Source organism: Rhamphochromis sp. 'chilingali', assembly GCF_963969265.1.
Source record: "Rhamphochromis sp. 'chilingali' genome assembly, chromosome: 8".
NCBI classification, from domain to species: domain Eukaryota; kingdom Metazoa; phylum Chordata; class Actinopteri; order Cichliformes; family Cichlidae; genus Rhamphochromis; species Rhamphochromis sp. 'chilingali'.
The window spans coordinates 14,389,029-14,416,480 of NC_137935.1; the positions used below are offsets into that span (position 1 = coordinate 14,389,029).

At 44.0% G+C, this 27,452-nt stretch overlaps 1 protein-coding gene across 1 annotated transcript in view; it reads right to left on the reverse strand.

The window, feature by feature from the left end:
- Nucleotides 1–19,620, reverse strand: part of LOC308400654 (extracellular calcium-sensing receptor-like) — a gene marked incomplete at its 3' end in the record, with an annotated part of 40,221 nt that extends 20,601 nt beyond the window's left edge. The window contains exon 1 of the mRNA XM_080888491.1: nt 19,517–19,620. Coding sequence (XP_080744617.1) covers nt 19,517–19,570 — 54 coding nt within the window. The 5' untranslated portion in view covers nt 19,571–19,620. The remainder of the gene's footprint in view (nt 1–19,516) is intronic.
- Between the last annotated feature and the right edge of the window lie 7,832 nt (nt 19,621–27,452).

Genomic DNA, 27,452 nt, shown 5'->3' on the forward strand with positions numbered 1-27,452 from the left:
CGTTTCAGGTCTGACCCATACGCAGTCATGGCCAACGTGGAGCAAATGTTTTACAATTTTGTTGTCAGAGAAGACCACCGCAACTACCTTCGCTTCTTGTGGTTCAAAAAACAATAACCTGGATGGAGAAGTACAGGAATTCAGGATGAGAGTCCACGTGTTCGGGAACTGCCCCTCCCCATCAGTGGCCATTTATGGACTGAAATGAACAGCGATGGAGGGAGAAAAAGAACACGGCAATGATGTAAGAGAGTTCATTGAACGCCACTTTTATGTGGATGATGGATTAAAATCATTTCCTTCCACTGATGAGGCCATCAACATTCTCTGTGGGGCTCAGAAGATGCTGGCTCAGTGTAACATACGCCTGCATAAAATCTCATCCAACTGTCCTACCATCACAAACGCTTTTCCAAGTGAGGACCTTGCAGCTGACATGCAGGGCCTTGACCTTGGGCAGACACCCATGCAGAGAAGCTTGGGCTTGGGCTGGGACCTGTCTACAGACTTGTTCAGGTTCCAAATAACCATCAATGAGAAGCCCTTTACCAAGCGTGGAGTATTGTCAGTCGCTAATAGTGTGTATGACCCACTCGGCTTTGCTGTCCCTGTCATTGTAGAGGGCAGGGTCAAACTCAGAGACATTTCCACTGACATTTGTGAATGGGACACTGAACTCCCTAAAGACAAATTACAACAGTGGCAACAGTGGAAACACTCCCTCAAACATCTACAACAACTTGAGATTCCCAGAATGTTCACCTCAATACCACTCTCTGCAGCAGTAACTAAGGAAATCCATGTTTTCTGCGATGCCTCTACCAGGGCAGTGGCCGCTGTTGCCTACCTTAAACTCACAGACAGAGATGGTCATAATGAAGTGGGCTTCCTTCTCGGCAAGGCACGGCTTGCCCCAAGACCAGACCATCACCATACCCAGACTTGAACTCTGTGCAGCGGTCCTGGCTGTCGAGGTGGCAGAGTTAGTCGTGGACGAGCTGGACATCTCAGTTGATCAGGTGAGCTTCTATTCAGACTCCAAAGTAGTCCTTTGTTAGGGAGTTTTTATTGTTTTATTTGCTTATGCTTCAAAAGTTATGTTATACATATTTCACCAGACACAGTTTTCTGTAGAAACAGGAAGCTGACCCTGTGACACTGACAAGAGACCAGTACAGAAATACATATCCGCAGAAGCTGACTTGCATTATATTATTCTTAGAAATTGACTTGCAACACACATACTTTGTGACACACACACGCACACACACAGACAGCATCAGGACCTGCGTAACAGGAAATGTGATTATAGTTGCATATTGACGATGTAACCTATAAAAATAAACGAATACTGCAGTTCGGTGTGATTCGCTCTGAGCTTTTCACCCGTGCAGCACGTTAACCTACACAAGTGTCTCAGTGTTGATTATTCACCTGACTGTTTGTTAACTGAATATCTCTGACATTTAATTGGTCCTCCGAAGCCGTTAATGGACTGGTATTAATAATACTATTATGCTCCATTTCACAGTGGTATCCTTCCTCAAGTCCCGACGCCGTGACAAGCCTGCGTCGAAGTCTCTGCAGAGCACCCTCCAGGAAGGGTTGAAAGTCCAGGGACGCTAAATTCAGGTCCTGGCCGACGTTATACAGGCCCACGGCGCTGGGGGTTGAAAAGAGATGCCCGACAGACCGGCAACAGCGAAGCCAGGTGATTATTCCACATTTGACACACCTTGCGTAAAACGATCGGCTGGGACAGTCTGTCTGCTCTAAGTATATTAAATAGGAAGTGACCTATTCGCTAACATAAGTCTATAGAAAGACTGACTATCCGCTCACCTGTAAGAGGTTGGTAGCCTGATAGAATTAGTTGTCCGCTCGCCTGAAATAGTGGCTGGAAGCCCGACAAGTTGTCTGCTCGCCTGAAATAGTGGCTGGAAGCCCGACAAGTTACCCGCTCGCCTGAAAAAGGGCTGGAAGCCGTGTAACGGTTAGCAGCACGCCTGAAAGACGGCTAGTGGTAGATACTAAAGAGAGGCCCAGACTGTCCAACATAAATCTTGCGCGCATAAACTGTTTTTACTGTTTTGTTGGTTGAGTAAGTTGATCTGACAGCACATTAAGGTGGCTGAACTACTCCACTGAATTGTTTACCGTTGATAGCTCACGTACTGGCTGAATGAGGGAAAAAAAGTTGTGCGTCATCACGTAAAATTGACAGCCGCTTTCAAGAATAGATGAAAGTAGAAGCCTGTTGTTGATAACTTCTCTCATTCTTCGTGCCAGTGACAGTTTCACGGGTCTGTCTGTATATTTAACTCAATAAAATACCTTGTAAACAAATCTTCTACAAAACAAAACCAAATGGTTTGCAGTCCCTCTGCAGTAACTATTTTAAGAGGAACCTTACAAACAGAACTAAATAATGAAATAGTTGGCATGACGATCATGCCCAGATTGTATAAAATAAATAAAAGGAAATCATTCACATGAAAACCTTTTCTATAAAAAAGAGAGATGCATAAGGTAGATTAAGGCTGTGTCATTGTTCAGCCAAGGAAAGTGTGTGACAAGGTAAATGTCTCCAGCTTGGAAAAGGGTGGGACTGCAGCCCACCCGAAGCCCTTGATGGATACAAAATAAAATATAAAAATAAATATAATAATAAACTGCTTGTTTCGGCATGCAACAGAGAGAATGAATGTGACTGAAGGTTGGATCTGAGATGAGGCAAACAGAGGACCAGTCTACAAAGTAGGCACAAACCTGTTCAGAGAAAAAGCAAATTTGTACAGATTGGATGAATTCTAAATTATCTGTTTGCTGAGTAAGATGATCCAAACTATTAAATTGGCTCAGTAGTAGTATAGTGATATACACTGATAAAATGTTGTAATATACTGTTGTTATTATATGGAAAGTAAAAGATGATAATATTAATAAAAATATAATATTAATGACAAGAAGTGTCTTAGTCGGTATGATGTGAGATGGATAATTGTTATGAAGTAGTCTGCATCAAGTTTAAGGTTTGCTCGAACTCAGTATAATGGCATATGAGATGAAGAAAATAAAGAAAATATCCAAACTACTTCAGTACATAGAGGCACTACTTGACATGTTTGAAGACCTATATTGCTGAAATATAGAGCACATCTATAATAACAACCAATATGCTAAACCATGTATATGACAGCTAAAGCTACAAGATTGAGAAGCTGATTTAAATATGTGGACACTACTAAGCTAATGAGCGAGTTAAACATTTTTATTTATTTGTTTTTAGAGCAGAAGCTGCATAGAGGACAGCACAGGGAGCTGTCTATCAATGAATAGAAAACACGCATACACAAATTGTTACATGTGAAATTATTTTTGGAAAGAATCAGAAGTGAGATGGTTTTGAATTAAGACATCAGTGAAAAGATGCATGAATTAAACCTGATAATAACATACAGAGGCAATGAAGGAAGCAGCTTACACTCACTGAACATTAACATGCATAGGAAAAGTAATGAAGACCTGCTTACACTTATACACATAACATGAGTTGGTATTTCTGACCAGAGAGAGGGAAACGGGTAGTTTAAGTACTCAGGATAATAATGAAAATGTCTTAGTTGTGTTTCTTCAGGAGCAAAACAGACCTGGACCAATTCTCCAGGTGCAGCGGTCGGAAGAAACCTATAGGTTAACATGACTGGACATGTCAAAGCAAGTTTCTGGTTGAATTGTTCACAGCGCCATGTCTCCATAAACCTGACAAGTGGGCCCTAACTTGTGTCTGAGGACAAGGATTGCTGTTAATAAGGTGGGAACTTAAAATTTGGGTTAGCAAATTTGGGAAAGAAAACTGCGGAGAATTGTGCAGGAGTCTGAAACACTGCAAAAGCAACATATGCAAATTCACGTACATGATTTACAAATGCCCAGTTTTAGAGCTGTAAACTGTGAGCAATTCAAAGTTTAAATATATATATAAATAGAGAGAGATAAAAATAAGAAAACTTTAACTTCAAAGTTGAAATATGTAAGATGTGTGAATTCTTTGAAAAACTAGGGGGTATCTAGGAATGCCTCAGGTATAAACGTAATGAACAAAAAAAACACAAAGAAGAAGAAGCAAAGAGCAATGGAAACACGGACGTGTATAACATAGAACGATTACTTCTAGGCTCTGAACACAAACCCTCTGTTGTCAGATCTAGCAGATCCAGTTGTAGTAAAAACTACCACAACTTACGGGCCAGTTAAACCACAATATCCCTTAAGCACAGAAGCAAAAACAGGGATCAGGCCAGTAATTGCAGATATGGAAAAAGCAGGCATTTTAGTAAAAACAACTGAAACAACCTGTAACACTCCGATTTTTCCAGTGAAAAAAGCAAACACGGGGAAATATCGACTAGTACATGACCTTAGAGCAATAAATGACATAACAGAACAAATTCCACCTGTGGTAGCAAATCCACACACAATTTTAAATCAAGTGACACCAAAAGAACAATGGTTCTCAGTTATAGATCTTTCGAACGCGTTTTTCTCTGTGCCATTACATCAAGATTCACAAAAGCTATTTGGATTCACTTTTGACAACCAGAAGTATACCTATACAAGGTTGCTTCAGGGATTCCAGAATAGCCCCACTCTTTATGCAGAAGCTCTGAGAAAATCCATGTCATTTTGCACGCTTCCTGCCCCAGGTAAATTCCTGCTATACGTTGATGATATCTTGATTACAGGCTACACACAGACGGATTGCAAAGCAAACACACACAGTTTTGCAACATCGAGCAGAGCAAGGCCATAAAGTCTCACAGCATAAATTGCAATTGTGGAGCCAGGAAGTAACGTACCTTGGCCACAGACTGACAGGGCAAGGCAGACAGCTGTTAGACAGCAGAAAAGTAGCTGTACAAAACGCTCCTAAGCCTGTCACCAAACAACAAATGATGAGTTATTTAGGTCTCTGCAACTTTTGCAGATGTTTGATACCTGAATATGCACTGCTGGCCCAACCTTTGCAAAACCTGATCTATGGCAAACACTTAGCTCTGAAAGATGAAATAGAATGGACACCAGAGGCAGATAAAGCATTTATTGACTTAAAACTTGCCCTGCAAACAGGCACAGTTTTAGCTTTGCCTGACTGTGACAAGCACTCTCCTTCCTGCGGAAGTAGATGGTGCCGAACACAGCTGTATGCAGAAGCGAACTGAAAAAATGAAACCCCGACCAGACATTTTTAGTACACTGCAGCCTACTGTTTTAGAAGCGAAAGCCCTTACTTCCTCTTTTTCAGCACAGAGTGCAGAACTAGCGGCTATCATACGTGCATGCTGCGCAAAGGTCGAGAAATAGAAATATATAAATATTCACACTGACAGTCAATATGCGTTGCACACCAAAAAAGATAATTCAGAAATTACTGAAGGCAATAACTTTGCAGACCGAGCAGCAAAGAAGGCAGCACAGCAACCTGTACAGACTTTGATGTCTGAAACCTCACATCTAATACCACTTGATGTACTTAAAGACGAACAGAAAGCCGCACCTATTGCAGAGCGTAAGAAATGGCTAAAGTGTGGAGTAGAACTACACAATGACTTACTGACCTGTAATGGCAAACCAGTATTGCCAAAATCCCTACACAAGACAGCAGCATTAGCGACACACGGATTACCACGTGTGTCGGAAAGGGGGGAATGTCAGATATCCTCCCTAAGCACTTCACGGGAGACCTTTTTTCCACTGCCTCTCACTAGTGAGCCTATTAATAAGACTATAAGAGAAACCACCCTAGCAGAGTGGATGACTAAATTATTTGAGAATAAAGAGATTGTGCTAAACAATAAACTGCCGAGTAATATCTCTCCAGTTTCTTGCAGGTTGCAGCCAGGTGATTGGATCCTGATCAAAGTACTCCAGAGAAAGAATTGGAGTTCACCAAGGTAGGAAGGCCCATATCAGGTCTTACTTACTACACCAACCGCCTGCAAAATAGCAGAAAGACCATCTTGGATCCACCAAAGCCACTGCAAAAAAGTGAGTAACAACACAAGCATAGACGCCGGTTCCCCCGACTCCTAGGTGTTCCCTGGTGGAGGAAAGGGCTGTTTGGGTATATCCCGCCCTTTTGTCTTCTCGCCAGTGGTCTACTCACCTGGAGCCCGGGTGTGCCTGGTCATCATGAAGAACCTTGTCCTCATAATGACTGGCATTGCGCTCCTAGTGAGCCTACTGATACTCACCTGGACAGACGAGGACCCACAGCACCACCTGCAGAAGAAATGGTCATATGACAACTTACACCTAAAGGATATGGACAAAGAGCACAACCACCCCTGACTGAACAATGCCTGGTACCGGTACGTCTACAACCGAGTACATACAGAAGACAACCACACTGGCTGCTACGTCTGTTCTCACCTCCCAACAACAGCAATGCAAGCCACCCTATATGGAAAATCACCCAGCCTTTCCGAAGCCCTATGTATATTCTACAAAGCCACCAGCGGAACATGTTCCCCCGAAGACATCTTCGCCTTCAAGTTTGAGTTAAAAAGACAAGTCACAAAAATCGACCTGCGACGGTGTAATGGAACACTGATCAACTATAAACCTAATGAGGTAGTGTTTTGTACACCAGAGGTCTCAGACTGGAACTACAGCTGTGATGACCGATACTGGGTACACCTGAATGCGACCAATGACAAGGGAAAATCTTTCAACATCAGGAGGGAACCAGGAATACAACATCCAATGTGTTTCACCTTCGCATACGGCAACAGAAAGCTGGGGATGAACCAAAACTGCTCCCAGACTTTCCGGATGCCGCAGGACAGAAAGGCACGGATAAGCTTCCTGAATGGCACATATTGGGTGCAGGGTACAGCTTGGGCATGTGGCTCAAAGACATACTTCACCATCTCACCCAACAGCACCGGACTCTGCGCCCCAATTTTAGTGTCAGACCACACATTCAGAATATTCCATCAGGACCAACCAAGACGCAAGAGGAGCACTGATGACGTGCAACCTCATGATCCAATCTGGGGCAGTGATGTGCCAGCGGAGTTCAAGTTGTGGACCACCGGACAGAAAGTCCTGCACTCACTTTTCCCATGGATCGGGGATGGAAAAAACATGCTAAGAATCGAGACTCTTGACTACCGATTTGGACTTTTCCTGAACAGCTCAACATGGATAAACAAGGCTCAGAATGAGGAAATTGACGCGATCAGAATAGTGGTCATGCAACACAGAGTCGCCCTGGACATGATTCTCGCTGAGAGAGGGGGCCTCTGTGTCTTATTCAACACCACTTGCTGCACCTATATTCCAGATAACGTACATTCCTTGACCATGACCACCGCCCTGGAGAAGTTACGACAACTGAGTAATGCACAGCAACAAGACTATGTCATGAACACAGAGGACTGGCTGACCTGGCTGCTGAGCGGCAGCTGGAAGACCCTCGTGATCAAAGGACTTGTCTTGATAGGAGTTCTTCTTTTATTGCTTTGCATGTTCTCAACATGCATTCTACCCTGTATCAGATCAATGATTGGCAAAATGGTACAGGCCACAGTGATCACCTATGTTGGACTGCCACAAGAAGATGAACCGGACGAAGAAGATTTAGTATAGGAACACTCACACATACTGAATGATGCTACAATTGAAAATGTTATAAGCAAGTGATTGTTAGCTGATAATAAAGTATGATTGAAGTGGTGAAATACAGTAACAACAGGGAGGAATGTTAGGGAGTTTTTATTGTTTTATTTGCTTATGCTTCAAAAGTTATGTTATACATATTTCACCAGACACAGTTTTCTGTAGAAACAGGAAGCTGACCCTGTGACACTGACAAGAGACCAGTACAGAAATACATATCCGCAGAAGCTGACTTGCATTATATTATTCTTAGAAATTGACTTGCAACACACGTACTTTGTGACACACACACACACACAGCTTTCACACAGACAGCATCAGGACCTGCGTAACAGGAAATGTGATTATATTTGCATATTGACAATGTAACCTATAAAAATAAACGAATACTGCAGTTCGGTGTGATTCGCTCTGAGCTTTTCACCCGTGCAGCACGTTAACCTACACAAGTGTCTCAGTGTTGATTATTCACCTGACTGTTTGTTAACTGAATATCTCTGACATCCTTGGTTACATCTTCAACACAAAGAGGCGTTTTTACATCTATGTGCACAACAGAGTGGAACGCATCAGGCGATCCACACAAGCTCACCAGTGGCATTATGTGCCCACTCACTTAAATCCTGCTGATCATGCCACGCGCGCATTACCTGCTGAGCAGCTTTCCACCTCCACATGGCTCAGTGGACCTGCTTTTCTTACCAAGTCAGAAATTGGTCAATCTCAGGCAGAGTCGTTTGATCTTGTAGACCCAGAGACTGACAACGAACTGCGTCATGAGGTAACTACTTGTGTTATCACTCTTGCAAAGGATGTTCTCAGTAGTGCCAGATTCGAACGGTTTTCTAGTTGGAATGTACTACTGAAGGCTATATCTAGACTCCGACACATTGTTCAGTCCTTTAACCCTCCTGCCATCCTTTAAAAAACTCACACCCATCACCCTAGGGACCATTCTCAGCCACGCCATAAAAAGACCATATATCCATATTTTATTCCACTTTAAATTAGCCAACCTTGTAAAACTACTTCTCCCTGAAATATTCATGTAAAGTTTTAATTATATTTTCGTTGTTTTAACCCTTCAAATCCCAGTGTTATTACATGAGCGCCCTGTGTTATAAGCCCCAAAAACCAAAAAACGAAACTAAATATTTCCACAAAAAACCAGTTGAAGTAATATGTGATTGTCATTATAAGTAGGCCTTTAGATGGACCAAAGATTGGCACCAACATACATTTTGACCTGCCATTATTTTTTTTGCATTTTTTTTGCAATTTAAAAATTAAAACTTCAAGGCCCTGAGTCTTCATTGACATCCAAGAAAAGAAGAAAAAATAAAATCATATGATGATGATTTGGGGTTGAAAAATAGCGTTTATAATGGAAGTCAATGGGCAGAAAATGGTCCCCAGGGTGATGGGTGTGGGGATTTCTGCTGCTCAGCCATTTTAGGCTGATTTAAGGAATTCACACTGGAATATTAACATTGACAGGTAAAAACTATCCTGTGGCAAGTTTGGTTATATTCCACTGAACACAGTGGAAATGGCAGCCATTTAACACATAGCAGTGGCACAAAAAGGTCCCAAGAAGGCAGGAGGGTTAAGCAGAACATAGAAGGCACCTGTCAGGGCTGGCACAGCTGTAGTGAGCATTTAACCGAAAAGCAGCTCGATCAAGCTAAGATCATTATCATTCGCACTGTCCAAAGAGAAATCTATGCAGAAGACATAAGACAGCTTGAAAAGAGCATGCCCCTCAAAAGTTCAAGCCCACTTAGCAAACTGAACCCATTTCCTGACATAAATGGAATCCTCAGAGTGGGTGGGAGACTAAGACGAGCACAGTTGACTTCGGATGAAACAAATCCTATCCTCATCCCTGCCAAACACCACCTTGCCCAGCTATAAGACACTTCCATGTGAAAGTATGCCATCAGGGCAGACATTTTACTCAAGGGGCAGTCAGAGCTGCAGACTTTTGGATTGTGGGAGGAAAAAGAGCAATAAGCAAAATGATATTCAGCTGCGTGACATGTCGAAAACTAAGAGGCAGACAGCAGGAACAGATTATGGCTGAGCTACCAGAGGATAGGCTGTCCACTGACCCTCTGTTCACACATGTAGGGCTTGATGTGTTCGGGCCCTGGACAAGCGGATGCAAAGCGATTGGCAGTCATATTTAGGTGCATGAGTACACGGGCCATTCACATTGAAGTTATAGAATCAATTGACACGTCATCATTCATCAATGCCCTGCGTCGTTTTTTTGCCATCAGAGGTGCAGTCAAACTTCTTAGGTCCGATTGTGGGACAAATTTTGTGGGTGCCTGCAAAGAGCTGCAAATAGACAAACAGGGCTGCTACAACAGCAAACTAAACAGCTTTCTTGAAGACTCTGGCTGCAAATGGCTATTCAACCCCCCACATGCGTCGCATATGGCTGGCTTCTGGGAGCGAATGATTGGGGTCACGTGCAAAATCCTTGATGCAATGCTCCTAGAACACAGGAATGCAAAGCTTACCCATGAAATACTAGTGACCTTAATGGCTGAAGTCACTGCAATAGTGAATGCTCGTCCGTTAACAGCAGTTTCTGCAGATCCAGAAAACCCAGTCATCCTTACCCCAGCCATGCTGCTCACGCAAAAGATTTCGAACCCACCAATCCCACCAGGTCAGTTTGGAAACAGTGACCTGTTCAAAGCTCAATGGAGGCGCATACAATACCTCGCTGATGTCTTCTGGAGACGATGGAAAAAAGAATACATCTCAGGACTTCAGGACCGCCGCAAATGGAAAACAGTAAAGCCTAACCTACAAACAGGAGATGTTGTTCTTTTAAGAGAGACACCCGAACATAGGAACAACTGGCCACTTGGACTTATCACCAAAACCTTTCCCAGTGAGGATGGGCTCATAAGGAAGATAGAGGTGAGGATTTTCCGCAAGGATGAACACAAGTGCTACATAAGGCCTATAAGTGAGGTTATGCTATTGGTGTCTAAGGATTGTACTTAGAAGCAGAAACTTTGTTTCATTGTATGTCACTTGCCTTTTACATGTTAGTTGAGGGTGACATTCCATGGATGTCAGGCGGGGAGTATTCTGAAAATTAAGACAATAAATAAAAGACTATTAACGAAGTACCACATATGTCATCAGGTTAAGGGCACTAATTATGCAGCAATAAAAGGGAATATAAGAACAAAGTTACTAAGAACAGATATAGCTAAAAGATAAAGTACATAAATAAGAAATTGAACCAAATATAAAATAGGGACACTAACTAGATGGAAAAGCTATGTTGAATAAATGAGTTTTTAAACGGGATTTAAAAGATAAAACGGAGTCTGACGCACGGATAGCGATAGGAAGGTTGTTCCACAGATTCGGTGCAACCAGGGCAAAAAGCACGGTCACCCCTAGATTTAAGTTTAGATCTAGGGCTCGCCCAGAGACATATAGACTAAGAAAATCGACAAGATAACGAGGGGATAAATTTTTTTATTTTATTTATTATTTATAATTTTAAAGGTGAGCAACAATATTTTAAATTCAATGCGATATTTTATGGGTAACCAATGCAACTCAATAAGAACTGGGGTGATAGAGGCATACTTTCTAGTGCCAGTCAGAAGGCGAGCCGCAGCATACTGGACAAGCTGAAGTCTGTGAAGGAGAGTGGAGTGAAGACCAAAGTAGAGGGAATTACAATAATCCAAACTAGAAGTCACAAAAGCATGAATGAGCTTTACAAGATCTTTATGAGGGACATAGTGCTTAGCCGTAGCGATAAGGCGCAGTTGGTAAAAGCTAGATTTAATTACTGAAGACACTAGTTTGTTAAATTTGAAAGAGCTGTCCACCAGGACACCTAGGTCACAAACTGAGTCAGAGAAAGAAGTGGCAAAGGAACCAAAGGTATCAGCTGATAGGCCCCTAGGGATATGGTTGCCAAACACCACAATCTCCGTTTTCTTTTCATTCAGAATAAGGGAATTGTTTGAAAGCCATTCTCTGACTTCTCTCATGCACTCGAGGTCATCATCATGTCATCATCATCTAATTGAAAATAAATCTGTATATCATTGGCATAGAGGTGATAAGAAATGTTATATTTTTCAAAGATGAAGCCTAGGGGGAGCATTGTCATGGTCCTGAGTCTGAGGACTCAGTGTTTTGTTTCCTTATGCTTTTGTTCATTTCGAGTGTGTATTCTGTTGTGATTTTGCCATTTGTTAGGTTTCTGTTCTTTGCCTGCCTGCTCCCACTTCTCTGTGTTCCCTCTGTCTGTCCATGGTGTTATTGTGTCTGCTCATGAGTCTGCCTGTCAAGTTCAGTGTCCTGTCTGGTTCTCTGTGTCTGTTAGTTTCCTGTTTTATTCTGAAAGTTCTTGTCTCATGTCAGTGTGTTCAGTTTTACCTCTCCCCTGTCTCGTTAGCCTAATTGCTCCCAGCTGTGTCTCCCTCCTGTGGCCCATTCCCTGATTACTCCCCGTGTATTTAAGCCCTGTGTTTTCCTGTGCTCTCTGTCGCGTCGTCTGTTTAATTCCATGTAGTCTGCATTATTCCATGTTTCTTAGTGTCGCTCTGCTCCTCGTTTCATGTCCTCCCTTTTGCATTAGTTTTCCCAGTTTAGGTTTATGTTCGGTTCTGCTTACACCTTGGTTTTGTGTAGTGATGGGCAGATGAAGCTTCATGAAGCACTGAAGCTTTTCATCCAATTGGTTCACCCCAGCGCAAAGCTTCTTGAAGCTTCATTTGCTCTAGTAGGACACCTACTGGATGTAAAAATATTAGTTGGCATGAATTTGAAGAGTGTGGCCTTTTGCACACAGCCTGTAAATGTCAACAACAAAAGTAGTGTGTAAAACATGTATATTGTAGTGATGGCAGTACACTGTGTATATTTATACTGGCAGTATGGAAAATGATTATTTGGAAATGCTTAAAATGGAAATGATCATTTACTGTGAGGTGAGGTGTGGTTGGGGTGTGGACAGTGGTTGTGCTTTTGTAACGTTGAGGTATGGACAGCTACACACTGAGGCTTTGAGCCTCAGTCCTGCCTGTTCACATTTTATTCTGTAAAAACTAAATTTTCACTGCTTTTATGACCTTTTTAGTGGGGAGAACATAGCTAGGATTTAATGATTTAACAAATCTTTTGAATCCTTTGTCCTATTGCACCATCAGTATTATGAAAATACATCTTCTGTAGAAATTTACATACCTTGTTGGGAGGAATAAGATCAAAATGTTCCCACACAGGGGAGGACATGCTCCTCTTCTTAGCTGGCTCCATTCTCTCCTGACTTTCTCTCTTCACTCTCATAAACCTCCAAACTCTCACTAACCGCAACTCTCCATCAAACACCTACATTTTGAATGAAGTCTGAGGGGTTTATATCGCTGTCATATCTCGCGGCAAAGTTCGAACCACTTCATGAACCAGTCACGTGGTACAGCCGGGCAGCGAGGCTTCGGATGTCATCATTTTCAGCTCCTCCCATAAATGAAGCAAGCCTCGATACGCGCATCGCGGAAACACCCCCTCCATTACTCGACACAAGCTTCGAAGCCTCGATACAGAACGTCACATCACTAGTTTTGTGCACTGTAAATAAACCCACTTGCACCTCCGCCATTGTCTGCTATTGGATCCTCCTTTCTCACCCTCCACACGACTGCCGCCCCAGCCGTGACAAGCATATGTAATGAGAATAACATTGGGCCAAGCACAGAGCCTTGGGGCACACCACAGCATAAGGATGCAGTTGAGGAAGAATAAGTACCCAAGGTAACGGAGAAAAACCTGTTCAAAAGGTATGATTTGAACCAATTAAGGGCTTCACCCCGAATGCCTACAGTCCATTCTAACCTTGTTAATAAAATATTATGGTCAACCATGTCAAAGGCTGAGGACAAATCCAATAAGACTAATACAGCAGAATGCCCTGAATCAGTAATTAAGAGATCATTAAGGACTCTCAGCAAAGCTGTTTCAGTGCTGTGGCGTGGTTTAAAACCAGATTGAAATTTATCACAGATGTCATGCGCATCCAGGTAAGCCTGGAGTTGCGAAAGAACTATCTTCTCTAGGATTTTGGAAAGGAACGGAAGTTTGGATATCGGCCTATAATTAACGAAATCACAATGATCAAGACACCTTTTTTTAAGAACAGGTTGCACTATAACATGTTTAAAAACAGAGGGAACATAGCCAGAAGACAATGATAAGTTCATTAAAAACAGAATACTGGGCCCAATTACATCAATGCCATCATTCACAATGCGAGACGGAAGGGGTTCATATGCAGAACTAGTAATTTTCAGTTGCTTGACAATTTGCTTAAGTGTACAGAGTGACACTGGCTCAAACTGATGAAAAGTTGAAGCACATTCTGCAGTGAGAGCAGGGCTCACCACTAGGGGCAGTGAGGATTTGAGAGATAGGATTTTATCAGTAAAGTATTTTAGAAATTGTTCACAGAGAGCTGAGGATGGGACCATCGGCATATCAGGGCAGGGATTAACCACTGAATTAAAGATTTTAAATAGCAATCGAGGGTTATGGCCATTGGTCACAATAATATAAGAGAAAAAGGCTGCTTTAGCACGTTTAGCAGTAATTTGAAACTCCAGGCGGCTAGAACGCAAAGTATCAAAGGATACCTGTAAATTGTCTTTTTTCCATTTCCTCTCAGCTTGGCCGCATACACGCCGCAGGGCACGCGTAGAATCATTAAACCAACGTTGAGAATTAGTTCTAGGAGATTTCATTTTGATCGGTGCTACAGTATCAAGGATGGAAGAACACATGGATAGCAAAGAATTAGCGATGTCGTCAACCGTATGATGTTTGGAGCAGTCAAAGCTAGTAGTAGAGGCAGAGTTGAGGAAAGCCACAGAAAATTTTGTCACAGATTCATAATTAATAATACGCATAGGGCATATTCTCAGTAAACAGTTCAATCTTACACAGATCAGTGTCAAAGATAACTGGGAAGTGATCAGAGATCCCAACATTATCAATATGCTTAATACAAATATCCAAGCCATATGAGAAAACCAAATCGAGGGTATGGCCTTTGAAGTGGGTTGGCCCATTAACCCACTGAACAAGGTTAAAAGAGTCAATTAAGGTAAGAAAGTCTGTGGCTAAGAGGTCATCCTTACAGCAAATATGAATGTTAAAATCACCAGTAATAAGAACACAGTCATAATCAACAAAAATAGATCCTAACAGATCAGTAAAATCATGAATAAAAAATTTATTATACTTCGGCGGTCGATAAACCACGGCACACAAGGTTTTAGAAGAATTAACCAGTACCACTAATTGAATTTCAAAGCTACCGTAGGTAGGAGAAGGCAGCTGCCGAGCTTTATGTATATTTTTAAAAACTGAGGCTAAGCCACCACCTCAACCCGTAAGCCTTGGTGAGTTGAAGAAGGAACAGTCAGGGGGGAGAAGCTCCGAGAAGGAGAAGGAGTCATCAGGGCGAATCCATGTCTCTGTCAGGAACAAGATGTCAAGCCCCGAATAGAGGAAGAAGTCATTTAAAATAAAAGTCTTGTTCACCAGTGACCTTACATTCAGTAGAGCCATCCGCTAGCCCCTCACAATGGCGAAGAGAAAAGTTGATTCTGAAAACAGAGCCTTTGAGTAGTCTTTTTTACCATCAGGGCCTCAGGGCCTATACTGGTCTTTTTAAAAGTTATCTTTGACTTTATGACTTTCTGTGTCGTTTCTGGGATGCTTAGGACTCATATTGCACTGCTGGAAATAGTTTATTTTCATGCATATGCTGCTTTTTTGCAAATTTGCACTATAATATTTATTTTCATTTTTCCTGCAGTGTATAAAGATTGGTGTATTTCAAAAATAAAACTATGAAGACACTCAAAATTTATTTCCTGTGGTGGGAAACTATTTTGTGCAACTTTTTTGTATTTACAGTTTTGAGGGATAAGCCTCTTAAATTTCTCTAACTAGAAATATATGTTAAAAAAGCAAAAACGATTTTCAATTTTTTTGTAGTTTATTGCACTTTTTTGCAATTTATGTAATTACTATGCACTTAATGAATACATATTATTAAAATCTGGGCTATAATGGTTGTATTGATGTATAGCAACTTGAAATGCTCCCAAAAATGGCACCACGCCATGTAAAAATATAATATAAGCTCTGGCGGACTTGGTTATATGGTAGGTCTTTAAGGGTTAAGGAATTGAATTTAAGACGGCACTACGAGACAAAACATCAGGATAAGCTGAAAAACCTAAATGCAGAGCAAAAACTATAGAAGGTAGAAGAGCGAAAGAAGAATCTAACATTTCAGCAGACATTTTTCACCAGAGCAAAATCACAAAGTGAAGGTGTTGTGAAAGCAAGTTCTATTGTAGCAGAGGAGCTACAATAGAGGAGCCAAATCAGCCCGGCCATTTACCACTCTGAACAGTGCATGATGAAGGTGTGCGATGTCTTGTGTCCAGACAAAACGCAGATTTTGGCAAATGTGAGCCTGAAGAGAAATTCATTTGCTGATCGGGTTTGTGAGATGGCCACTGATTTAACGTTTTGATGCATGCTCAATCATCCAGGTAAGTGAATCTCCAAAAGTTGATTCAGTTCATCTGTGTCTTCATTCCACCTATTTCACATATAAGAGTCAGTTCTACAGGCAGAAACATGGGTTCACCAGTTTCACCCATCATGGCCAATTTCAGGTATGTGGATGACACCTGGGTTAAAATCAAATCTCAGGACGTTCCACAATTCATGGATCAAATTAACCCTTTAAAGCCGGTCGCAGTGGGCACGCTCCGTTTTGCGTAACTATTTTTAAATCCCTGTAGAACCGGAACTGCGTAAGGTAGCGCAATAATTTTATTTGCATACGAAACTGGAGGAGTTGTACTTACATCTTATGCCATCAGCTTGTCCTAGGTCACGGTTTCCTTCCACATATAGCTTTGCAAATATTGCATAAAAAGCGTTTGCAAGAACAAAAGCATAATATTCCAGAAATCCGATCAGCTGTTCGTAACACTTCCCTCATTGAAACAGACATCAGCGTGAACAATTGCATGTCCACCATGCCCGAAACCGGAAGTGATGTAATTTTCGCGGAAAATGTATTTTTTTTACTTGTAGGCCTTAAAAGCCTATATTGGTGTTTTTATAAGTCATGTTTGACTTTATGCTTTTCTGAATAGTTGCTGGGATGCTTAGAACTCAAATTGCACTGCTTAAAATACAGGGAGTGCAGAATTATTAGGCAAATGAGTATTTTGTCCACATCATCCTCTTCATGCATGTTGTCTTACTACAAGCTGTATAGGCCCGAAAGCCTACTACCAATTAAGCATATTAGGTGATGTGCATCTCTGTAATGAGAAGGGGTGTGGTCTAATGACATCAACACCAGGATGGTGTTGGATTATGGACAGTCAGGTGTCCATAATTATTAGGCAACGTCCTTTCCTTTGGCAAAATGGGTCAAAAGAAGGACTTGACAGGCTCAGAAAAGTCAAAAATAGTCAGATATCTTGCAGAGGGATGCAGCAGTCTCAAAATTGCAAAGCTTCTGAAGCGTGATCATCGAACAATCAAGCGTTTAATTCAAAATAGTCAACAGGGTCGCAAGAAGCGTGTGGAAAAACCAAGGCGCAAAATAACTGCCCATGAACTGAGAAAAGTCAAGCGTGCAGCTACCAAGATGCCACTTGCCACCAGTTTGGCCATATTTCAGAGCTGCAACATCACTGGAGTGCCCAAAAGCACAAGGTGTGCAATACTCAGAGACATGACCAAGGTAAGAAAAGCTGAAAGACGACCACCACTGAACAAGACACACAAGCTGAAACGTCAAGACTGGGCCAAGAAATATCCCAAGACTGATTTTTCTAAGGTTTTATGGACTGATGAAATGAGAGTGAGTCTTGATGGGCCAGATGGATGGGCCCGTGGCTGGATTAGTAAAGGGCAGAGAGGTCCAGTCCGACTCAGACGCCAGCAAGGTGGAGGTGGAGTACTGGTTTGGGCTGGTATCGTCAAAGATGAGCTTGTGGGGCCTTTTCTGGTTTAGGATGGAGTCAAGCTCAACTCCCAGTCCTACTGCCAGTTTCTGGAAGACACCTTCTTCAAGCAGTGGTACAGGAAGAAGTCTGCATCCTTCAAGAAAAACATGATTTCCATGCAGGACAATGCTCCATCACACGCGTCCAAGTACTTCACAGCGTGGCTGGCAAGAAAGGGTATAAAAGAAGAAAAACTAATGACATGGCCACCTTGTTCACCTGATCTGAACCCCATTGAGAACCTGTGGTCCATCATCAAATGTGAGATTTACAAGGAGGGAAAACAGTACACCTCTCTGAACAGTGTCTGGGAGGCTGTGGTTGCTGCTGCACGAATTGTTGATGGTGAACAGATCAAAACACTGACAGAATCCATGGATGGCAGGCTTTTGAGTGTCCTTGCAAAGAAAGGTGGCTATATTGGTCGCTGATTTGTTTTTGTTTTGTTTTTGAATGTCAGAAATGTATATTTGTGAATGTGGAGATGTTATATTGGTTTCACTGGTAAAAATAAATAATTGAAATGGGTATATATTTGTTTTTTGTTAAGTTGCCTAATAATTATGCACAGTAATAGTCACCTGCACACACAGATATCCCCCTAAAATAGCTAAAACTAAAAACAAACTAAAAACTACTTCCAAAAACATTCAGCTTTGATATTAATGAGTTTTTTGGGTTCATTGAGAACATGGTTGATGTTCAATAATAAAATTATTCCTCAAAAATACAACTTGCCTAATAATTCTGCACTCCCTGTAGTTTATTTTGATGCAGATGCTGTTTTCTTTGCAAATTTGCATCAAAGGATTGTTTTTGGTTTTTCCTGCAGTATATAAAAATTGGTGTATCTCAAAAATAAAACTATGAAGACACTCAAATTAAATTTCCTGTTGTTGTAAACAATTTTTTGCAACTTTTTTGTATTTAAAGTTTTGAGGGATAAACCTGTTAAATTTCTCCAAGTAGAAATATATGTAAAAAAAACAAAAATTTCAATTTTTTTGTAGTTTATTGTACTTTTTTGCAATTTACAGTATGTAGCTACTATGGACTTAATGCATACATATTATTAAAATCTGGGCTATAACAGTTGTATTGATGTATGGCATCTTTCAAATGCTCCCAAAAATGGCACTACAGCATATAAAAATATAAAGTAAGCTCTGGCGGCCTTGGTTCTATGGTAGGTCTTAAAGGGTTAACTCGGTGGACCGACACATCAAATTCACCAGGGAGGATATGAAAAGTGGCAGGTTAGCCTTCTTAGACTGTGAGATTTCCATCAGTAATGGGGGACATCTAAAAGCTCATGTGTAACGCAATCTGTACTTACGCCAAACCTTTAATGCGTGGAAATCAGGACTGTTGACCTTCGGCAGTTCACTAGGTGTCAGTGTCATCAATTTCACCCCGAAGTCTAAGCCCAGAATCACAGTTTCTCTAGAAATAGGTTACAAGAAATCAAATGTGTCCCAAATATCTGTATCCCATCAGAGGCTAGTTTCGTAAAGGAGATTGGTAGTAGCTGCTCCACCACAGGAACAATAAGGCTTCCAGCACACAATTTTAAATAATAAACCCTTTTTTGTAGTGTCTTCCCACTCAGTGTCCCAAGAAAAATAAAATAAATAAATAAATTCAAATATGTATCCTTCAAGGTCCTTTGGCCAAAAGAAAATCACCTGAGCTCAGGGAAAAGCAAAGTGCATCGTTGGGGCCCTTTGAATTGTTCTTACCGCTCTGTTGGAATGGTGTAGCATCCAATAATAGCATCCAGCAAGCAGAAGCATCCACCCGCAGCAACGACCATCTACTAGCCAGGACGGTTCAGCAGAGTCATCAGATGAGGGCTTCCACAAGGCAGTTCATCCAGTCGGATCCAGGGCACCAAAAGGGCAAACAAACCAGCCTACACACAAGTGTGCAGAAGAATTAACTAAAAACGTTCATAAGTCTCAGTACCACTGACTCAGTGTCCATGTCACTAATGGCTTATTAACAGTCTTACCATTATATTAATACAGGTTTGTCAAAATAAAAATATAACAGAACATAAATGCTGTTAACAATGCTTATTAATGCTGTTCCCTTAGGCACAACAAAATAACTCTGTAACTGACCTCGTGTCGGCCGCCATTTTAGGACATTAGCCAGGCTCACTTAACGGCTAACTTGCTAACAGTCAGCCAATAACACACGTTATACAATATTTAGCCTCTTTCTTAACAAACATGACAGTGGTAGATTTGACACCTCACTGCAGCATAATAAGGCACAAACATTTCATGCGAACATGAGCTGCAAGCTAACTCACCAGAGGGGTTCATGTAATGGCGAATGACTGTCGGATTCAGCTCAGCTTCACGTTCGTAACCGCTACAAGACTCCTTTTTCTAACAACATATTAAAACATTAGCTTCACATATAAAGGTTTTTAAAACTATTTACAGCAACTCAAATGTCTACTGTACCCAAATTTCCAGCTTGCAGAGGGCACGAGAGCAGCATGCGCCTCATCGGACAAACGGAAGGAAAAAAACTCTGTAGCTGGACTAGAGAGTGGCTATGCGCAAGGCACAGTGGTGAGTTCAGTGACTACCAAATAATCAGAAATCCCATACTCAAACAATGATCTGGGTTACATGTACCGTAAACTTATGCATACGGATCAGTATTTGAGGTTTGACTCTCATCATCCACTGGAGCATAAATTGGGTGTCATCAGGACGCTACAAAACAGAGTGAACACCATCCCCACAGACACAGTGGCCAGGGAAACAGAAGAACATCACATCAAGAAGGCCCTGAGTAAATGTGGTTATCCCAGTTGTTCAACTGAACACATCGCGCCACAAAACACAGCAACACACTTCCTCAACATTGGGTGTGAGTGGAGCCCTCTAGTGGTCCACCAAACATGCCCCCCCTCCCCGAACACCCAGCAGAACTAGTCCAGGACCCGGGGTTTAAGCAAACGGCCCGGAACGGCTGAACTGGGGGGGGGAACTGACTGAGGGAAAACCAGCTCGGGAGCAAGGCTGGCACTGGCGGTCAGAAAAAGCTGCAGACAACTCGGACTCCGTTGGTTGTGGGGCGCTCCTAGGGGAAAAAGCAAGGGGGGCTCTCAGCTAATTCCCCGGGGACCCGGAGGGGCTGGCCGATGTTAAATCCTCCCAATTCTTTTGATCTTTGGGCTGAAGGAAGGACAATACTCGGTGTATAAATGCTCAATCAACAATCTTTTATTCCATACAATTCAACACTTTATGAGCATAAACCATCCGGAGAGGAGATGAGCGCGGGAGGGTGTCCGCCTGATCTCGAAGTGTCTGAGCATTCCTCACATTCTTATAGCTTCAGCCCCCCCTCCACCTAGTCATAAAACCTAAACATCCACATTCTTTCTCTTTCACAGTGAGCCTAAGTTATGGCCTTGGCTTCCTGTGCAGTATGTTCTGTTCTTTTCTAATCAGACAAATAATGTGATGACTTTCTGGAAACAGTATTTCTTATAACTCAGCAGTACAATGCATCATAAAACAATATTCATTCACAATAAATCAGCAGTCTAATGTAAAACAAATCAGTTTAATAACTGTAATAATTATCACCTTCTTCTAAGTCAGGAGAATAATGCAAATTAAAACGACATAATGATTTCACAATCTTTAATTAGGGGTCTAACGTGGCATAAGATAATATAATAATCAGAACCAGTTCAGCCGGGGAAACCGCGCTACGCAATCCCAGCAAAACCCACAGAAGACGGTTGACCCAGTCATCACCTGTTAAGGAAGCCTGGAGCGCGGCCTTGAGTGACCGGTGAAACCGCTCGCACATCCCGTTAGCTTGCGGGTGGTATGCTGTGGTACGGTGGACCTTGACCCCCAGGCCGTCAGCCATGGCAGACCAAAGCTCAGAAACAAACTGGGGGCCCCTGTCCGAGGTAATGTTAGCAGGGGACCGAAACGCGAAATCCACGGTGACAATAATGCTCTGGCCACCGTCACCACTGTCAGTGGATGCCAAGGGTACCGCCTCCGGCCACCTGGTCGTGCAGTCCACCACAGTCAAAAGGTGCGTGAAACCCTGTGACTGTGGCAAGGCACCAACCAGGTCCTCATGAACGTGATCGAAACACCTACCGGGGACGCGGAAAGGCTCGAGGGGTGCCTGCATGCTGAATGTCTGTGGTAAACTCCGAAATGCCCGCCAACGGGCGCTGCTGGCGTGCGCTCCATGGGTCAGAGACCTTGGACATGGCAAACATCAAAGGTTTGTGGTCAATGTACGCAGTAAAGTTGCGACCCTTGAGGAAAAAATGTCGTGTCGCTAGGCGCAGGGCCAGCAATTCTCTGTCGAAAACACTGTACTTGCATTCGGCATCCCAAAGTGTCCGACTGAAAAAGGCAAGCGGTTGCCAGAGACCTGAAACCCGCTGTTCCAACACGGCACCCATTGCCACGTCAGATGCGTCAGTGGTCAGCGCGATCTCCGCCTGGGCCAGCAGGCGGCATCAGCCAGCGCAGACTTGGCTGCGGAAAAATGCCTGGATGCGTTCTGGCAGCCAGTCAACAGGATCTTTGGCTGTTTTACCTTTTAAGGCAGCATAGAGTGGCTGTAGCAGGTGGGCAGCTCTGGGGAGAAAGCAGTTGTAAAAATTGATCATCCCCAAGAACTCCTGCAATGCTTTAACTGAGGTGGGATGCGGAAAAACCGAAACGGCCTGGACCCTGTCGGGCAACGGTATCGTCCAGGTAAAGAAAAACGAATGGCAGCCCACGCAAAACGGAGCCCATCAGCTGCTGAAAGGTCTGGGTGGCACCTTTCAGGCCAAATGGCATGTGCAAAAACTCGAACAAGCCGAAGGGGGTAATGACAGCAGTTTTAGAAACGTCTTCGGCGCGTACGGGAACCTGGTGATACCCCCGCACCAAGTCAATTTTAGAAAAAAATCGAGGTCCCGCGAGATTGGCGGAAAAATCCTGAATGTGGGGGGATCGGGTAACAGTCATTCTCCGTGGCATTATTTAAACGGCGGAAATCTGCCACCGACCGTCCGATTTGGGCACCATGTGAAGCGGAGAGGCCCATGCACTGTTCGTGCGCTTTACAATGCCAAGGCGCTCCATGGCTGCAAATGCTTCCTGAGCGACGGACAGTTTCACGGGGTCGAGGTGGCGTGCGCATGCGAACACTGGGGGCCTGACCGTGGGAATATAATGCTCAACCCCGTCCTTTGTTACCGTGCTAGAGAAATTAGGGACAGAAAGCGATGGAAACTCTAAAAGCAAACGCTGAAAAGCATCCCCGGAGGTCACTACATTAGCCCGAATCAGGGGCTCGGCGGCCTGAGTAAAACAGGGTAGTGAAGAAAACGAGAGAGCATCAATTAAATGTCTGTTAGCAACATCAACAAGCAGTCCATGGGCACACAGAAAATCAGCACCTAAAATAGGTACAGAGCTAGTGGCAACAACAAAGTTCCACTGGAAATCCCGGCCATGAAAAAAAACAGTCACTAACCTTTCCCCAAACGTTGTGATGGGAGAGCCATTAGCTGCAATGAGCTGCGGCCCGCAGTTCGCTTCTAGCCTGTCGGCAGCAGTCGGGGGAGGGAGGCTCTTCTGGGAGCCGGAGTCCATGAGAAAACGTCTCCCAGAGCGTGTCCTCTATGAAGAGCAGCCTTTCTGTATTGCCAGTGGTTGCGCTGCTACGGCACGCTGGCCGGTCCTTTTCCCTGGGCCGTGAAAGCGCAAGGCGGCAGGCAGCAACGCGCTCTGGCGCCAAAACACTGATGGTAGAAACAGATGCTCTTTCCGCAGTGCTGGCGTGTAGCAATCCCTACCGTCACCAAAGGGGCAGATGCTCCGGGGGAGGCAGGTGGAGGCGTGGACGGGGCTGCCGGCAGGTCCGTAGCTTTTTTTTGTTTTGTTTTTTTGTTTTTGCCTGTCCCGTTTGGCTCTTTTGCCATCAGAATTGTTGTCTAAAGGCAAAGAAAGATGCCCAACAGATTTACTTTACCAAATTGACCATCCCAGCCTTGCCGTAATGGTCCATTTGATTCACCTTTTATTGTTTTTTTTATTTTCACTTACTGAATACGGGACAGACTTGACTGGGGGAAAGAAGGGGAGAAAGAAAGAGGGAAAGAGAAACAGCTGAGAAGAGGGACGGGGGAGAAGGGCAAAAAACAAAAAACAACAGAATGGGCAGAAAAAAAAAATAAAAAAAAATGCATATATCAATCACCTGGATCACCTGCTGAGAAAGAAAAAAGAAAACAAGCAGAAGAGAACAAGAGTAATAGAATAAACAACATCACAATGATATATGGGAATATGACAGTAAATACTAAATATTAAACATTATTGTGCAGCACATAAGATCAACAGAACACAGTGTGCTTTGAGGTAGGAGCCAAAAAGGGTGTAGTTTGTGGGTGTGATCACCCGTGTGTACACCTGTGAGCATGGACGCGCTTGTTTTTTTTTAAATGGTTCCTTCATGTAATGATCTGCTAGAGGGTGTGGGAGGGCCACAGCCCCGTCCTCCAGGGCATGAAGCAGGTATGGAGGAGATCAAAACTCCAGACATCCAGAGGCCCCCAGAACACAAGAGACCAAGGAAGACCAACAGAGGGGCAGCCGCGCCACTGTCCCAGAAAGAGCTGAGGAGAGTCCCAGATGAGGGCTCACTCAGCAGCCGCGGAGCAGAAGCCAGGGGGAGTTGCAGTGACGCGCTCGTGAGCTCCGCCGGCAGCCAGCCGTGCCTGAGTGACCGAGCCCCAGGCCGAGAGGCCGGGGGCACCCCACCTCCGAAGGCTCCAGGCCCCAATAAGCGGCCGCCAAGGAGTGAGCCGTGTGTACCTGGACGTCCATCCCCGGACACAAAGAACCACCAACGCACCGATGTCTGAGGGAGTCCGCCACTGGCAGGGGAAGTGGTGGGGGGAGATAGGCCTCCAAACCTTGGAGGGCCTGAGATGTCCCCAGAGAGGTGGCATCTGATACCCAACCTGACATATAGACACAGACATACAGGCACACACAGATACAAACATCCATTCCCACCCTCATGCTCTCATATGCACTTACTCCACACTCAACCAACGTGGAGACAGACATAAAGTGACGCTGTACACACGATCACACTCCCCAAGCGTACTCTACAAACCGGGTCTAGGTGCCCCCGCCCCTGGAGGGGGGAACTGCACCCAGACCCAGGTGGTGTTACCCTTTTCCCTGCGGTGGGGGGAGGCAGACCGCCCCGACTCCGCAGCAGCAGGGAGGCCCCACACTCCAGACTGCAGTCGGACGGCCAACTCCTCCTCCTAGCCCCCCCGCTCCAGCAGGCCGCAGAGAATGGGGGTGAGAGAAGACTCCAAACCTCCCTCCACCCGCTCATTGTAGTGTTGATGCATGTGTGTTCTAAGGTGCATTTAAAACCCAGGCAGGTCCGTAGCTAGGGCGTGAACGTCGAAAGTGCAGCTAGCCAGAATAATGCATTCCGCTTCTTCAGCCAGGGAGCGATAATCCTTCACAGCCAGAAGCAGGGAGTTGGCGAGGACAGCTCTCACGGCAGCCGGCAGTTGGTGGAGGAAGAGGTGGGCGAAGAGGAATCTCCCGTCATCCGGCCCGAGCAATGACAGCATGTTCTCCATGAGCTCAAGAGCCGTACCACCACCCAAGCCTGACAGGGTGAGGAGCTTTCGACTCGTTCTGTGTCGGAGAGGGCATAGCGCCAAAGAAGCAACTATTTAAGGGCGGCGTATATCCCTTTGGGCGGGTGGGTCCCGGAGGAGGGTCATCGCGCGATGGGTGGCCAGTGGGTCGAGCGAGGCCACCACATGGTGATACTTTGTGTCATCAGCCAAGATGCTGTGAAGGGCAAACTGAGCCTCCACCTGCACGAACAACGACGGGGGATCGTGGAGCCAAAAGCCTGGCAGTTTTAGCGCCACAGCAAACGTAGCTGCAGCAGGAGGCGGAGGACCGGCGGCCACTGTTGCATCCATAACAGAGTCTGCGTTATCCTCGGCCCGTAGCATGCTCGAGTCAGGGGTCACCAATGTGGAGGTAAGCATGGACGACACAGAGCTCTTAGTTCTCCCTCCTTCTTTATTCCTCTCCACACATCAACTGAACACATCACGCCACAAAACACAGCAACACACTTCCTCAACACTGGGTGTGAGTGGAGCCCTCTAGGGGTCCACCACAGCTGAAGGTACCAAAAGAAAGCTCCAGCCAATCCAGGAGAGAAGGACAATCAGTGACTAAGCGAAAACCTGTAGTGATCCCGTATGTGTCAGGAGTATCGGAACAGTTGAGATGCACTATTTCTAAACACCGGGTCTCTGTGGCTTTCAATCCCCAAAACACAGTGCATCAAAAATTGGTCCACCTCAAGGATCGGGTCCCCCGACACAAACAGAGTAACATAGTGTACACTGTTAAGTGCCAGGAGGATTGCCAGGACTTATACATTGGGGAAACCAAACAACCTCTGGCGAAGTGGATGGCACAACACAGAAGAGCTACCTCGTCAGGCCAGGACTCTGCAGTATATTTACACCTACAAGCCAGTGGACACTCTTTCAATGACGAGTATGTACACATCCTGGACAGGGAGGAACGCTGGTTTAAGCGCGGAGTCAAGGAGGTCATTTACGTGAAAAAGGAAAGACCATCTCTGAATCGAGGAGGGGGCCTAAGGGTACATTTTTCACTATCTTACAATGCTGTGATTGCAGCCATTCCCCAACCCTCTGTGAATGGTACTCATGGCCATTGATCAGTGGGCTTTGATCAGTGGTTGTTGATCAGTGGTCATGATAATTTGCATAATTATGATTAAGGAACTGACCTCCCAGCCCATTGTTCCTTCAGTGGGCTGGTTTCAGTTATTATGCAAATGTACTGTTTATATGATTGACAAATCCTGAAGTCTGCTGAGACTGTAGAAGACACTTAGATGAGTGACGAAACGTTTCTCCCACTGAAAACACTACGTCCAGATGAACAGAATCAACTTTTGGAGAGCCACTGATTTAAGAACACAGTTGTGTGACAGAAGCAAAAACTTTATTGCATACTCTCTTGCTGTGGATGAAAGTACAGACATGATGGACATTGCACAGCTGGCCATCTTCATCCGTGGAGTGGAAATATTGGACAATAAATCGATGCATGGGACAACGACAGGAAAAGACATTTTTGAAAACGTATGCCAAACATGAAACTGCCCTGGGACAAATTTGTTGGACTTACAACAGATGGAGCACCGGTGTTGTGCGGTGAAAAAAAGTGGACTAGTCGGCAGGATGCGAGTAAAGATGCAGGAGGAGAACTGTACCAGTGAGTTAACAGCATATCACTCACTGATCATACACCAGGAAACACTGTGTGGTAAAGTCCCAAAAATGGAGCATGTAATAATCCCCGTAACGCAAACCGTAAATTTTATCTGAGCTAAAGATTTAAATCACCCTCAATTTCAGTCTTTTATGTGGGAAATAGATTCAGAGTTTGCCGACATTCCTTATCATACAGAGGTCCGTTGGCTGAGTTGGGGAAAAGTTCTCAAAAGAGTTTTTGAGCTCAGCAAGGAAATCTGTCATGGACATGGCATCTATGATGCGGTGAAGGCATTTCAAGTGAAGCTGTCACA